Source organism: Capricornis sumatraensis, chromosome 2 (genome assembly GCF_032405125.1).
Source record: "Capricornis sumatraensis isolate serow.1 chromosome 2, serow.2, whole genome shotgun sequence".
NCBI classification, from domain to species: Eukaryota; Metazoa; Chordata; class Mammalia; order Artiodactyla; family Bovidae; genus Capricornis; species Capricornis sumatraensis.
The window spans coordinates 123,924,542-123,939,880 of NC_091070.1; the positions used below are offsets into that span (position 1 = coordinate 123,924,542).

The 15,339-nt window shown below is 45.0% G+C and overlaps 1 protein-coding gene across 1 annotated transcript in view; it reads right to left on the bottom strand.

Moving 5' to 3' along the window:
- Positions 1-15,339, bottom strand: part of LOC138069261 (neuroblastoma breakpoint family member 4-like) — a 33,653-nt gene that overhangs the window by 13,129 nt on the left and 5,185 nt on the right. The window contains exons 5-12 of the mRNA XM_068960496.1: positions 11,431-11,639; positions 10,166-10,217; positions 9,081-9,295; positions 8,078-8,129; positions 7,263-7,438; positions 6,220-6,271; positions 5,259-5,491; positions 543-770 (exon numbers count right to left, since the gene is read on the bottom strand). Of these exons, the coding sequence (XP_068816597.1) occupies positions 543-770; positions 5,259-5,491; positions 6,220-6,271; positions 7,263-7,438; positions 8,078-8,129; positions 9,081-9,295; positions 10,166-10,217; positions 11,431-11,639 (1,217 nt within the window). The remainder of the gene's footprint in view (positions 1-542; positions 771-5,258; positions 5,492-6,219; positions 6,272-7,262; positions 7,439-8,077; positions 8,130-9,080; positions 9,296-10,165; positions 10,218-11,430; positions 11,640-15,339) is intronic.

Consider the following 15,339-nt stretch of genomic DNA (forward strand, 5'->3'; position numbering starts at 1 on the left):
CAGATGTTGAAAGGAGAGGAAACTATTGGCCAAGATTCCTTTCTGAGAAAGCAAGGGAAGATGGGGTCTAGAGAAAGTGGAGACTGTCAAGCTTATGCTACCCTAGAGGAAAGAACCATTGTGCAGTCGTTTTGTAAGTGTTAAAGCACCAGAAAGACACAATGCTTAGATATTATATATTCATAGTGGTTATCAGACAAAGGTTAGGGAATCAGATGCCCTGGACATTATATTGTTTAAGATTCCCAACCATATGCAAAGGAGATAGAATTTTTCAAGAGTTCAGATGAGGGACGACAGAGGCAAATACCTAGGAAGATAAATAACTTGGCTCAGTTAAACAAGCAGGAATTTGCAGAACCAGGGCCTGAGGCTGAGCTGGTCCTAAGTCCCAGGCTCTTGATCACCTCACTCTGTTAGAGTGTCGGAGGTTTCAACTGGGCCGACAGCGGGCTTGGGAGAGGCCCAGTGCCTCCTCCACCCACAGCTTTGTGATGACCAGCACATGGACCGGAGCTTCCTAATCCCCTCTTCTATCTTACCTAGAAAGAGTGGTCCTTGGTTTCCAGAATCAGAGTTGGAGGTTAAGTCCCAGATGGTGGAAGAAAGACCAAGCACGGCTTTGCTGTCACCACAGTCAAAATGCTGGTCCAGCTGCCGCTGCAGACAACCAGTCACGGGGGTGCTTTTCTGAAGCTGTGCCTGTGAAGCTGGCACCTCAGACCCTGGGAAACTCACAGGTCCCCAGTGACAGTCTTCCCAGGTGTCACCTGAAAGGAAAAGAGGGTTCAGGAGGACCAATGGAAGCTTTTTCTTGATAAGCCCTCCCAGAACACCCATTTCTGTTGTCCTAGCCCATAAGTGAAACCACACAAGAACCCAGACAGCAAAGGCAGACATCAGTGTGAAGAAGATGTCATATTTATGGCTGTGGCTGGGGTGCGGAGGAGGCAGGGGCTGGGCTGCAATTTCTTGAAATGAGAAATCACCCACTTGAGTCTAGAGGGTTTGGGTGACACAAGAGGTCAAGCCTCGTTTTCTGTTATTAGCCTTAGTCTTGTAGCCTAGAGAGAAGGTTCTAGCCAAGCCTCTAGGCATGGGGGAGAAAGAGTTCTTGATATCTACCCACAGGAATAAAAGAACAGGGAGAGACATTTGGCCTGAAGGCTTCAGGTGCCACTAGAAGTCGAGCTGAGAACATACAGTACATTGCAGACCCTTTTGAACTTCCTTGCTTGAAATTGTGTCTACCCTTCCACTCACCCGTCCATGTATATACAGAGTCAACTCTATTCCCACACGGGGCAGAGTGGGGATGGATGGTACTAGCAACTAGAACTAGTGGAGGAGAGGGCCGAGACCCTGCTGGAAACACCTTTGTGTCTCTTTACAGAGAGAATATACGTACACTCCTTCAACCCACTGGTGCCTGGACAGTGCTGCGAATGAAATCTGCTTCTGTTTCTACTGTGAAATGAGTACATATCCTCAGAACGTGGGCTCATCAAAGACGTGAAGTACCCTCACCGGTCCAGGTCAGGCTCATGTGAGGTCACAGCCGCCAGGGCCTGCTCTACACTGCCGTCTGGGCGGCTCTCCTCTCACCTCCTGCTTAGGCATCCGCACCCTCAACAAGGTCTGTTTCTGTAACTGTCTCTCATGTTCCTCTTATCTCTCAGTCTTCCAGAGAGCATCTGTGTCTGACTCTCATCAGACATTCATCCAACCTCCTTCTAACTGCTTTCTCTGATTCAGTCCTCTCCACACTCTCAATGGTCACCTGTCTCATCACCCCCCAATCCTGGTTCATCACATGCTCCTCAGTTGATGGAAATTCATCCTCCCCTCCCTGCTACACAAATCTAACCTCCTCACCCGCCTTTCCAGTGCTCCTGTCTTCTAGGCCCTCTTTCTTCTGCAGCATCACTTCCCACAACTCCCACTGCAAATCCTCCTAGGACTCAGGCTGGCCCCTTTCTGCCCCCAGGCCTGACCCAGGAGCCTCTGTGAGCTTCCAGGGCTTTTCCCAGAAGCTCTTCTCTCAGTCTGGTGTTCCCTTCATATTTCCACTAGGCAAAGTTCATTTTCACTAATCATCGTATGTTAGGACACTTAATCAGATTTTATGATAATTCATTTGGGCTGAAGGGTAAACCCTTGTACATTTGGTGTTTCAAAGAACTGTCAAAACTAGTCTTATTCTCTAATGTTATTTTGAATCAATGTCTAGGATTGTTTTTAATTATCATTGTGTAATTTCATCATCTAATTTTATTTGTCTTTTCTTGAGAATGAGTTTTATTAAAACTATGCTTTGAATATTCTTTGTATTGACAGAATATAAAATAACCAAAGGAAAAGGAAAGTGAAGTCACTCAGTCATGTCTGACTCTTTGAGACCCCATGGACTGTAGCCTATCAGGCTCCTCCATCCATGGGATTCTCCAGGCAAGAATACTGGAGTGGGTTGCCATTTCCTTCTCCAGGAGATCTTCCCAACCCAGGAATTGAACCCGGGTCTCCCGCGTGGTAGGCAGACGCCTTACCATCTCAGCCACCAAACCAAACATTTTATCAAACATCAACAATACTGCCCAATATTGTTAGTGTGGGGAAAAGCTTCCAACAGAAGATCAAGTTGTAATTTAAAAATCAAGTGTTGTGTTGTTTCTGCAGGGTTTCTTCCTGTACAGAGAGGGCAGGGTAGAGTTGACTCCTTGTACCCACATGGCTGCATAATAGCTATCCACAGTGTCCTCGGGTTATCATGAGAATCAAGACACAGGATGGATCCCTGTATAGATTAGATATTCTATTCTTTCATCTCAACCCATCTGTGGGGATTGGGCCTTTCGTGGCCCATTGTGAACAATAGACTCCCAGGACTGGGCCGTATCACACACATCTCACACACATATCTGAAGCACATGTATGAGCCTCACTCATGCTCTTCATAGGAACCCACACCTGGCTGTCAGTGTTTCTGAGATAGAGCTCCACAGTTTTTTAATGGCTTCAGCACAGCCAAATTCAAAGTCTACCTGGACCCGTCGTGACAGCAGGTGACCAGGGGGCAGGAGGTGGGGAGAGGCATGGACTCTCACCCTGGCTGATTCTCCAGAGAGAGCCCTGTGGAGCTGTGGCTCCACCTGGAGGGGCTGCAGGAGCCACTGGCTCTGCTGTCGGGACAGAGTGCACAGAGGGTTTGGGAGCTGGCAGATCTGAGTGAGGGACCACAGGGTTCTCTGCAGCCCTCTGGCAACTTCTGTTGAAGATTAAGATAGTTGCAAATCATTTGGTTCAGGGCAAAGAGAAAACGGTGAGCAACATCCTCTCTTACTCACTGATGGTCCAACTGCTGAGAGGAGAGGACGCAGCCTGAGCCAAGAAATCAGGCTCAGGAGAGGTCAGTGTCCCATATGCTAGTGGCCAGGAATCCAGGGCAAGTGAAGGACCTCGCGCAGCCTCAGTGCCCTCGGCTCCACCATGAGACACCACAGCTACCTGAGAGGGTGCCTGGGAGGACTGGAGGGGCTACAGTGCACTTGGAGCTCGCTTAGTAAGGAGCATGGCAGACAACAGGTGCACAATAACTGTGAGTCCCCTTTCTGGTTTGTGAACTACTGTGATCCTGAGAAAGCCTTTGCTTCTCTGCTCCTCAGGGAAGAATGGGAAAAAAGAAAGAAACTGGTTCCAATGTGAAAAGGCACCAACTGACTGATGGACAACATTTGTATGCCCCATATCATTTTGGGCATACACACCAAGGAAACCAGAAATGAAAGAGACACATGTACCCCAATATTCACTGCAGCACTGTTTATAATAGCCAGGACATGGAAACAACCTAGATGTCCATCTGCAGATGAATGGATAAGGAAGCTGTGGTACATATACACAATGGAGTATTACTCAGCCGTTAAAAAGAATACACTTGAATCAGTTCTGATGAGATGGATGAAACTGCAGCTGATTATACAGAGTGAAGTAAGCCAGAAAGAAAAACACCAATACAGTATACTAAGACATATATATGGAATTTAGAAAGATGGTAATGATGACCAGTATGCGAGACAGCAAAAGAGACACAGATGTATAGAACGGACTTTTGGACTCTGAGGGAGAGCGAGAGGGTGGGATGATTTGGGAGAACTTCATTGAAACGTGTATACTATCATGTAAGAAACGAAGTGCCAGCCTATGTTCGATACAGGATACAGGATGCTTGGGGTTGGTGCACGGGGATGATCCAGAGAGATGATATGGGGTGGGAGGTGGGAGGGGGATTCAGGATTGGGACCTCGTATACACCCGTGGCAGATTCATGTCGATGTATGGCAAAACCAATATGGTATTGTAAAGTAAAATGAAGTAAAAATAAAATTAAAAAATAAACAAAATAAAAGAAGTAAGATATAGTCTGATACATAATGGAGTTTCTCCTTGTTTATCAAGATGATCTTATGAGTCAAAGTCCTAACAATAAAAATGCATCTCTTAAAGAAAAAGTAAAAAAAAGAAATAGCCCCAAAGGATTTCATATTAGGTTTTCATTGCCACACCCTATGAACTGCTGCCCAAGAGACCTGGCTCATAAATTAGGTCAATATCCCTATCAGATACACAGATTATGGAGAGTTTCCAAGAAATTATACCACTGAGATTGTGTGAAACATTGAAACTATAACCCACACATGGAAGACTCCTTTTTGCTGCACAAAGGATGAAACACAAGGATGTTTCTAGAGGATGGAACAACAGAGACAGATACTTGGCTTCATGGAAATTACAGGGCATAGGAGGATTTGATGTTCCGGATCTAGTATCTAAATGCTTCAGAGGGAGGTAGGCAGCCCAGGGGTAAGATCCGGAGCTGGGGAATAATATAACATGCATTACAAATATGGAGCAGATCGCAATCATGAATGCAAAGGCAGAGAGCTTGCCAGAAACTATTCAAGAAATAAAATTAGCAACAAAATTTCATGAGTATAAGGATTCTTATCTTGATAAAAAGAGCTCTGTTACACAAATTCCTGCAGGTGAGACAGTGGTAGCTGAGATTCTGCCCTTATCCCTCCACTTGCCCTCTCTCGTCTGACTTGATACCACAAGCCTGTGCTGATGAGATGAGTTCAGGTGACAGAGGGCAGCCTGGGGCAAGAAGAATGCAAAGGCTCGTGATGCCTTCTAAAAATTAAAACTGAGAACATAGTTCTAATCAACCTGAGCCTAAGAACCTGTCTGGGAGTACTCACCGTTTACATCTAGAGCCAAGCAAGCTTCTCTTCTCTCTGTTGGGAAGGAGGCACTTCTAAAAGGATGACAGGAGCCTGCCAGATGATGGCCAACAGAAGCAGCCAGATAACATTCATCCAGTGAGTCCGGCTGGACTTCATTCTCTTCTACCACCAGCTGTTCCACACTGAGATTTGTGGGGTTGGGAGAGCAGATGGTTAAACAAGAGGGATTAGTCAACCTGGAGCCATAGCTGGTTTTGATACGAGGGTTAAGGGACAGGTTGCAAAACACAAATGGGGAGTCCCTTAGAGGGAGGTATAACAATCCCCCCACCCACAACTCCCATCAGGGGCCTGAAGGCGCTGGCAAAGGGAAAGGGAGAGAGAGTGAGGGAGAGTGAGCATGAGATGCTCTGAGCACAGAGAAGAAATGACTTCAGCAGGAAGGAGATGAGCCACCCAGGACACATAGTCATGACACATACGTCCTCAGAACATCAAGGGGACTTCAAATACAACATAAGTTTTGTTGAAATTTACATGCTGCATACAAATGAACACCAGCACTGGCAGCATAATAGACTCCTAGAAATCTTGCGTTTGCAAGACCAATTTTTCAAATATGCAATGTGACATGACATTTTTCTAGTTACTTTCCTTGCCATGAAATATCTGCCATGGTCGTAACCCAGAGAGACAGAGGCAGTTAAGTATTGCATGCTGGTGTTAATAAAAAGGAGAAAACAGAGGAGTACATGAAATCCTGTGGCTGATCAGTAGCCCTGCTTCAACTGACTGCAAGTTAATATCACTGAGAGGGATTCATAAAGGGTGAAAACAGACAACCTTGTTACAGGGACAATTTGTGGTTGTCTGAATGGAAGAAATAGGCATGTTCTGATAGCACTTTCTGACTCCCCTGCATGTGAGATGACCAGATGTCACCAGTGATGTTAGACCCAGGTTTCTCCACAGTTACCTCGAAGACATGATGTCTTGATCTTCCTCGTCCTCAAGATCAGCAAGATTTTCTATGGATAAATTCAGAGAAGTCAAGAAACACGTAGCAGATAACTGTGTAAATTAATAATCCAGTGTCCAATACTGCCACGGGGTCAACAATATCAGCAGTGAGGTGATAGGCTATTTAAGAAAGATATTCCAGATGCCTCAAGTTGGATCTCTCAGATATTCTTGGTTTGCTTTCCTGAGCCATCAGGCAAGACCTCCCTGCCCTGGTATATCCTCACCACAGTATTCTCTTCCAAGTCTGAGGAAAAAGTTAAAGATTCACCTTCCCCACACAGTCCGGGGAATAGCCCAACTGCATTCTAGCAGAATACTGTAATCCTCAGGCTTTTCCCATCATATGCTGACTGCTTTAGCAGAATGGTGAGTGGAATGAAGAAAACCCCAAATCACATGAATCCTAGTTGTTACACGGAACGTGCAGTCATTCGTGGGGTGGGAAAATGCCAGGGCTCTGCCTTGCTTCATGGAAACATACAAGCAAGGTCATGGGAGGGCTCTTTGCATCCTGGGGTCCAGATGATTGGCTTGCTAAGACAAGCAATTCAGAGGAGACACACTCTGGGGATGACAGCAGTGACACCAGGGAAGCAACAAATAATTACGGCTGTGAGCACCTCTGGAAGGGCACAGAAATTCAAGGGACACTTTGGGTATGAAAATGGGAGCATTTTGGGCAAGAGGAGACACTGCATAGGAATCAGGGAAAAATACAGTCCTCTGCGGACACCTGTACACATACGAGTGAGTCAGTGGTCCATGATCTAACTTGGGGCCTGACCTATAGTCTTCACCCGAATGAAGAAGAGAGCACAGCTCCCAGACCCACCTGATGTCTGTACTTAAAAGCCTACCACAGAGTCTGATTCAAATCACTGTCTACAGAGCTTCCAACAGGGATGACAAATCTCAGCACCCCAGAGGCGAGGAGTACAGAGCATACAGAGTCTCTGTGGGCATCCAGGTGGAGGTCTATCACAAGAAAATACTCACTGGTTACATCCCGGGCATACGAGACATCCACGTCCTCAAGGGAGAAGATGGCATTGCTCCTATAAGGCCAGAAGGAGTCTAACAGGCCAGGAAGAACTGAGTAAGTCAGATCGTAGTCATCCAGAGAGTCCCGTGGGACACCATTCTCTCTCATCTGTGGCAGCTGTCTGCTGAACCTGGTGGGGGAGGGAGGGCAAAAGACTAAGGCAAGGCTGATGAGAAACTGTACAGTCCTATCTGGTTTTGATGGAATGTTTGAGTGGTGAAGCGCGCCAAGGGTCTGGTCCATTAGAGAGAGAAAACTCTGTTTTGTGCGGGAGACACAGCAGTTTTACAGGGCAGAAGAGAGAAAGAGCAGCAGGTGCTCAGTGCTCTGGCCAAATAACAGGCTGATGAACAGCCTGAATTCCCTCTGATGGTACAGCCACGCCTCACACACAGGGACACAGAACCCTGGCTTTCACACTTCCATTTGCATTGCACTGACATCACTATGACACGCATGCCAGGAATGCTAACACCAAACAGAAGCCGATATGCATCTCACCCTGTAAACCACACCTGATATAAGAATTGAGTGCAAAAAAATCACTCTTAGTTCACCTGGTCAGCTGACTTGGGATTTAAACTTGACAAGTAGATAAGAAATGGGAAACAATAGAAGTACCACAGTGAAAGCAGATAAAAGTATGAAATAGGATAATAGTGGTGGGCAAAACAGACGACACAATATATTCAGCACTTTCTGTTTTTCCCTGGATCAGAGGTCTGCAGATGTCATCACTGCATAGGAGCCCACAGATACTCAAAATTACCTCGGGGCAACCACCTCTGGTCGTTTCATGTCATCGTGATCATTCTGGTTTTCTGCAAATAAATTAACAGAAGAGTTATATCAGGCAAATGCCTTTCAAAAACGCCCAATCCTGTGCCTGTCTTCACAAAGTGGTAACAGGCTATTGAGACAGAAATAATACAGGAGGCCCTAGAAAGAGCCTCATAAGAAGGCACTGGGTTTCCTTCTTGAGCCATTGCACAAATTACCTTCATATCATATGTCATTGGCAGAGTATCGTGGTCCAGAGTCTGTACAAACAGCTAAATACATCCTTTTCCCCTCAGTTCCTGGGGAACAACTTAGCTACATCCTCAGCCTGCTATAATACTCAGGCTTTTTTCATCTGAAATGTTGTTTATTAATGGGATGAGTGATTACACGCTGAGATATAATGGGAGTGGAATCCACACACCATCAAGTCAAATGAATCTCAAAGCTGCAAACAGTGGCCATTCATCAGGTTGGGAAGTTCCAGGGCCCTGCCTTACCTCAGAGAAACATCCCAAAGGATGACAGTGTGGCTTACCTTCTGGTTTCAGAATACTTCGAACAAGATAAGTCAAAGGGAAAGAGAGAGACTATGGGTTGGTAGAAGTGAACCAAAGTAGTGACATCTCCAAAGGTATAAACAAGACTGCCAACAGCATTGGACAGGTGTAGGAACTCAAGGACATTGCCCAGAAATGGAAATTAAAGCATTTCACCTGAGATAAGAGGTTCATTCAAAATTGTGAAGCCTGAGAGGTACCTTCTGTGCCACAACTGCTGAGGTACACGTGAGTCTGCCAGGACCGCCTTGGGTAGCGTGGTTTACCACAGGGACCACTATGACAAGAAACTTAGGAAGGTTCATTCATAGAATGTCTTATTTTAAATGCAGTTATACAGTCTGGTTCAAACCAGGGTTCAGTATGTTAGCACAGGGTCTATCAAAGGGGATCATCTTCCCAGAGTAGACTAACAGATAAATTGAAGACTACCTGGGAGACCAGTTGGAATTTCATCCTCTGCAGCGTGAGAGCAGCCGCAGCCTCCATCCACGGCAGATGCCACATTCTCTTCATCAAATGCAAATTTTCCATCATTGTAAGGCTGGTTGCAGGCAGAACCTTCCTGGAGAGTTGAAGGTACTGAAACACATTCATCCTGGGATTGCTGGAACTCCACCTTCTTTTCATCATCCTGCAAGTTCACACTGTGCCAGATGGAGAAGGGACGACAGAAGGTTAAGAGGATTCAACCCCACGCTGCTGGTTTTGATGACAGGCATTGGGAGTGGTCACAAAAGACAAAAGGGCAGCCCCCTTAAGGAGGGAAGGAACTCCTCCTCATATGGAGTGGAGGGTGTCTGCCATGGGGTGGGAGAGAGACAGCAGGTTCTCTGGGCAATGGGCATACAACCAGCGGTTGAAGGAGGAGACGGAATTTTCCCTGCATGCTAACATCCTGACCCTCAGCACACACAGAGGACAGGGACAGTGGTTCAAACTTTCCTGCACATATTGTGTTGATCTGGATGTCTGCGTCCAATGAACACAGCTTTTAAGAAGTTAAAGATTTGAGTTTGGACTCTATTCCATTCAATTAAAATTTTTATTTACACGAATACAGCTTCAAAATAAGTTTCTCAGCATTGGAGAATAAGGAGTTATAGACTAGATATTCTGCCTTCAAGAACTATTTTTTCAATATTTTGTTTTAATATGAATATCATTCTATTTTCTTCCCTTGCAATCCAATATTTATGAACATGCTGATGCCAAACCAGTGTAAGACCCATAGAATCTCACCCTACTTTAACCACTCAGGAGAAAACAGGTGAGTACAGGAACTCCCACCTTTAGTGATATCACCTGGGTCAACTCACTGTACTTTGCTAAACTTGAAGGATTAAAAAAATGAAATGCACAAACTTGAGAAACCTAAGCAGACCACCCTGTGAAAGAGATGATTGCAGTTGAATGAACAGATGAAAGAGTCACACAGAGGACTTTCTATTTGTCTCTGGATCTGAGGTCTCCTGCTGTCACCACTGGCATTCACAGCCCACAGATCTTCAAATTACCTGGGAAATGGGAGCTCTTGTCCACTCACTGGCTTGTGATAATTTTCATTGTCTGGTAGGAAATTCAGAGACAGCAGGTCATAATAAGCAAATCACACCTCAGACATATCTACTCAGTAAACACTTTTACAACAAGGACGTTAATACGCTCATTGTAAGAACATAATTCTTCAGCCCAGATATTCTAGAACACTTACTCTTATGAGAATTAGACTGGACTGCGTCCAGACCCATCGAGGAAATTTGCTGCTTCATCTGGTATCTCTCCCAACACCCTTTGTTCTGAGTCTGTATAAGCACTTAAAAATGTATTTTCAGCAGAGATGCTAGACAATGATCTGAGTTATTTTCTAGATTATTTCTATAGTACTGCTTAGTCCCATCAGATTATGTGGTTGTTGATGCTTTAGAGGAATTTATACTTGAGACTAGAATGATGGGGGAATTGTGAAAGTGTTAGCTGCTCAGTAGTGTCCTTCTCTTTGTGACTGCATGGACTACAGCCCACCAGGCTCCTCTGTCCATGGAATTCTCCACACAAGAATACTAGAGTGGGTGCTATTCTCTTCTCCAGAGGATCTCCGTGAGGCAGGGATTGAACCTGGGTCTCCTGCATTGCGGGCAGATTCTTTCCCATCTGAGCCAGCAGGGAAGGCCAGTGAATTGTATTAACCCGCAAATCAAAACGAATCTTTGGTGCTACACAGAAACCATGGCATGTGAAGCTGGAGGAACTGCCAGAGCCCAGCCTTGCTTCCTGGAAACATCCAAGCAAGGCAATGGTTCAGTTGTCTCTGTCTTGGTGTCAGATAACATCTTAGCTAAGACCTGCCAACATCGAGAAAAGGGAGACTGGGGCTGAGAGCAGTAAAACAAAACCTGGAAACCACCTCTCCTTAGAAAGAGGCAAGTCTGTCATCATTTCCGGAGAGGCCAGGAGCATTTACAAGAATTAGATCATTGCAGGGAACAACACACTGGCTCCAAACTAGTTCTGACAGACACCTCCTGGGGATTTCCAGCTGAGGTGGCTGAGAGTTGTCACAAGTGATTTGGGCCAAATGCCTGACACTGGGGTCAGGATGACAGAGACTAGCCCAGAGCAAAAAAAAAAAAGAATGCAAGCTCCCTGATCCACCTGATGTCTGTGTTCCATAATAAACCCTTTTTCCTGGTTTCATCTGAGATGTGTCTATGCAACCTGTCCTCAGAGATGACCTTCTTTGGTCTACAGAGCTTGTGAGGAGAAATGATATGGGGGCTACCTGAGACGTTGGTTGGAATTTCCTCTTCTTTAGCATGAGAGCAACCACAGGCTCCATCCTGACCAAGCTCTGCTTCCAGGTCATTAAATTTGTCATTACTGTAAGGCTGGTGGCTGTCAGAACTTCCTTGGAGAATTGAAGGCATCAGACCACATTCATCCTTGGATTCTTCAGGCACTTCCCTCTTTTCAACCTCCTGCAGCTCCATGCTGTGTCAGATGGGAAAGGAATGACAGAAAATTAAATGAAGAAGATCTGACCCCAGCCATTCTGGCTGGTTTTGACAGGAGGCATGGGGAGTGGTCACAGAGAGCAAAAGAGCAGGCCCCTTAAAGAGAGAAGGGACTGTCCTCTCTCCTATGAAGTGGAGTGTGTCTGTGGGGGATGGGAGAGGGGGACAAGCAGGTACCCTACATACCGGCTACAAACCTCTGATGAGGAAGGACACTCAACCATCCCAGGATGGTCCTTTCAGGAGCAGGAAGCACAAATGAACTTCCACACCAGGTGCTTCCCCCGGGTCCTAAGCCATGTTGAATTCAAGATGAAGTAGCCAAGTGAATCAGGGCCTCCCCGGTGGCTCAGTGGTAAAGAATCTGCCTACCAATGCAGAGATGTGACATCGAACCCTGGGCCAGGAAGACCCTTTGGAGAAGGAAATGGCAACCCCCATCCAGTATCCTCGATGGGAAAATTCAATGGACAGAGAAGCCTGGCATGTTCCAGTCCATAGGGGTCACAAACATTCAGAAGCAACTGAGCATGCACAGTGACATGAATACAGATATTAAAGCTTTATAGACTCTCTGAGATGTTCTACCTTCTCTTTAGGAATTGAAAGGCCTCCAAGGCCTCTTTCACTTACTATTGTCACAGACTACCAATTTTGGGGGGGACAGTTGTCCTCGTGTTTAATTTTTCTGTTTGCTTCTTCACTAATTCCATTGCTAGTTACCTTCCTTCCAAGGATCTAAAACAGCTGTGTACAAATAGATATTTATCTCACTTGGACTTTCTTTAGAAGAGAACAGATGCTCTCTGTGTGTATATGAAATCCTAAGGGTGCTGCATTCGCCTTGGGTCATACATACAAGTAACACAGAGACAACAGACAACCAAGTACAGGGACGTTTCCATGTGGGTTGAGTGTATAAATTATGCCATCTGCAGTTGTGCTTATTTTACTTCTGGCATGTGACTCTCTTGAGTTACCTGTTGTTCTTCTGTGACCCTGTCCATATTTTCCCTACACATTACCAGCTCCTGATGGACAGCCTGAAACCACAAGCACAGTAACTACCCAATCTAATCACATGGTGCACAGCCTTGTCTCACTCAATGAAACTATGAGCCATGTAGGGTCACTCAATGAAACTATGACCTGTGCAGTGTCATGGTGGAGAGTTCTGACAAAATGTGGTCCACTGGGGAAGGGGATGGTAAACCACTTCAGTATTCTTGCCTTGAGATCCCCAAGAACAGTATGAAAGGCAAAAGGTAGGGCACTGAAAGATGAACTCCCCAGGTGGGTAGGTGCCCGATATGCTCCTGGAGATCAGTGGAGAAATAACTCTAGAAAGAATGAAGAGACAGAGTCAAGGCAAAAACAACACCCAGTTGTGGATGTGACTGGTGATGGGAAGCAAGGTCTGATGCTGTAAAGAACAATATTACATAGGAACCAGGAATGTTAGGTCCATGTTTCAAGGCAAATTGGAAGTGGTCAAACAGGAGATGGCAGAGTGAACATTTTAGGAATCAGCAACCTAAAATGGACCGGAATGGGTGAATTTAACTCGGGTGATTATTATATCTACTTCTTTGGGCAAGAATTCCTTAGAAGAAATGGAGTAGCCATCATAGCTATCAAAAGAGTCCGAAATGCAGTACTTGGATGCAGTCTCAAAAATGACAGAATGATCTCTGTTCATTTCTAAGGCAAACTATTCAATATCCCGGAATCCAAGTCTATGCCCTGGCCAGTAATGCTGAAGAAGCTGAGTTGAACAATTCTAGCAAGACCTACAAGATCTTCTAGAACTAACACCCATAAAAGACGTCCTTTTCATTATAGAGGACTGGAATGCAAAAGTAGGAAGTCAAGAAACACCTGACGTAATAGGCAAATTTGGCCTTGGAGTTCAGAATGAAGCAGGGCAAAGGCTAATAGAGTTTTGCCAAGAGAATGCACTGGTCATAGCAACAGCCTCTTCCAACAATACAAGAGAAGACTCTACACATGGACATCACTAGATGGTCAACACCAATCAGATTGATTATATTCTTTGAAGCCAAAGGTGGAGAAGGTCTATACAGTCAGCAAGAAGAAGACCAGGAGTTGACTGTGGCTCAGATCATGAACTCTTATTGCCAAATTCAAACTTAAATTGAAGCAAGTAGGGAAAACCACTGGATCATTCAGGTATGACGTAAATCAAATCCCTTATGATTAGACAGTGGAGGTGAGAAATAGATTTAAGGGACTAGATCTGATCAAGTGCCTGATGAACTATGGACAGAGGTTTGTGACATTTACAAGAGACAGGGATCAAGACCATCCCCAAGAAAAACAAATGCAAAAAACCAAAATGGCTGTCTGAGGAGGCATTACAAATTGCTGTGAAAAGAAGAGAAGCGAAAAGCAAAGGAGCAAAGGAAAGATATTCCCATTTGAATGTAGAGTTCCAAAGAATAGCAAGGAGAGATAAGAAAGCCTTCCTCAGTGATCAGTGCAAAGAAATAGAGGGAAACAATAGAATGAGAAAGACTAGAGATCTCTTCAAGAAAATGAGAGATACCAAGGGAATATTTCATGCAAAGATGGGCTCAATAAAGGACAGAGATTGTATGGACCTCAAGGAGCAGAAGATATAAGAAGAGGTGGCAATAATACAAAGAAGAACTATACAAAAGAGAGTTTCAAGATCCAGATAACCACGATGGTGTGATCACTCACCTAGAGCCAGACATCCTGGAATGTGAAGTCAAGTGAATTTTAGGAAGCATCACTATAAACAAAGCTGGTGGAGGTGATGGAATTCCAGGTGAGCTTTTTCAAATCGTAAGAGGTAATGCTGTGAAAATGCTGCACTCAATATTCCAGGATTTTGGAAAACTCAGCAGTGGCCACAGGACTGGAAAAGTTCAGTTTTCATTCCAATCCCAAAGAAAGGCAATGCCAAAGAATGCTCAAACTACTGCACATGCTAGTAAAGAAATGCTCAAAATTCTCCTAACCAGGCTGCAACAATACATGAACTGTGAACTTCCAGGTGTTCAAGCTGGCTTTAGAAAAGGCAGGGAAACAGAGATCAAATTGCCAACATCCATTGGATCATCGAAAAAGCAAGAGAGTTCCAGAAAAATATCTATTTATGGTTTATTGACTATGCCAAACTCTTTGACTGTGTGCATCACCACAAACTTTTGAAAGAGATGGGAATACCAGACCACCTGACCCACTTCTTGTGAAATCTGTATGCAGGTCAGGAAGTAATAGTTAGAACTGGACATGGAACGGACTGTTTCCAAATAAGAAAAGGAGTATGTCAAGGCTGTATATTGTTACCCTGCTTCCTTAACTTACATGCATAGTACATCATGAGAACGCTAGGCTGGATGAAGCACAAGCTGGAATCAACATTGCCAGGAAAAATATCAATAACCTCAGGTATGCACATGACACCGCCCTTATGGCAGAAAGTGAAGAAGAACTGAAGTGCCTCTTGATGAAAGTGAAACAGGAGAGAGAAAAAGTTGGCTAAAGGTCAACATTCAGAAAACCAACACCATGGCATCTGGTCCCGTCACTTCATGGCAAATAGATCGAGAGACAGTGGAACCAGTGGCAGACTTATTTTGGGGGGGCTCTAAAATCACTGTAGATGGTGACTGCAGCCATGAAATTAA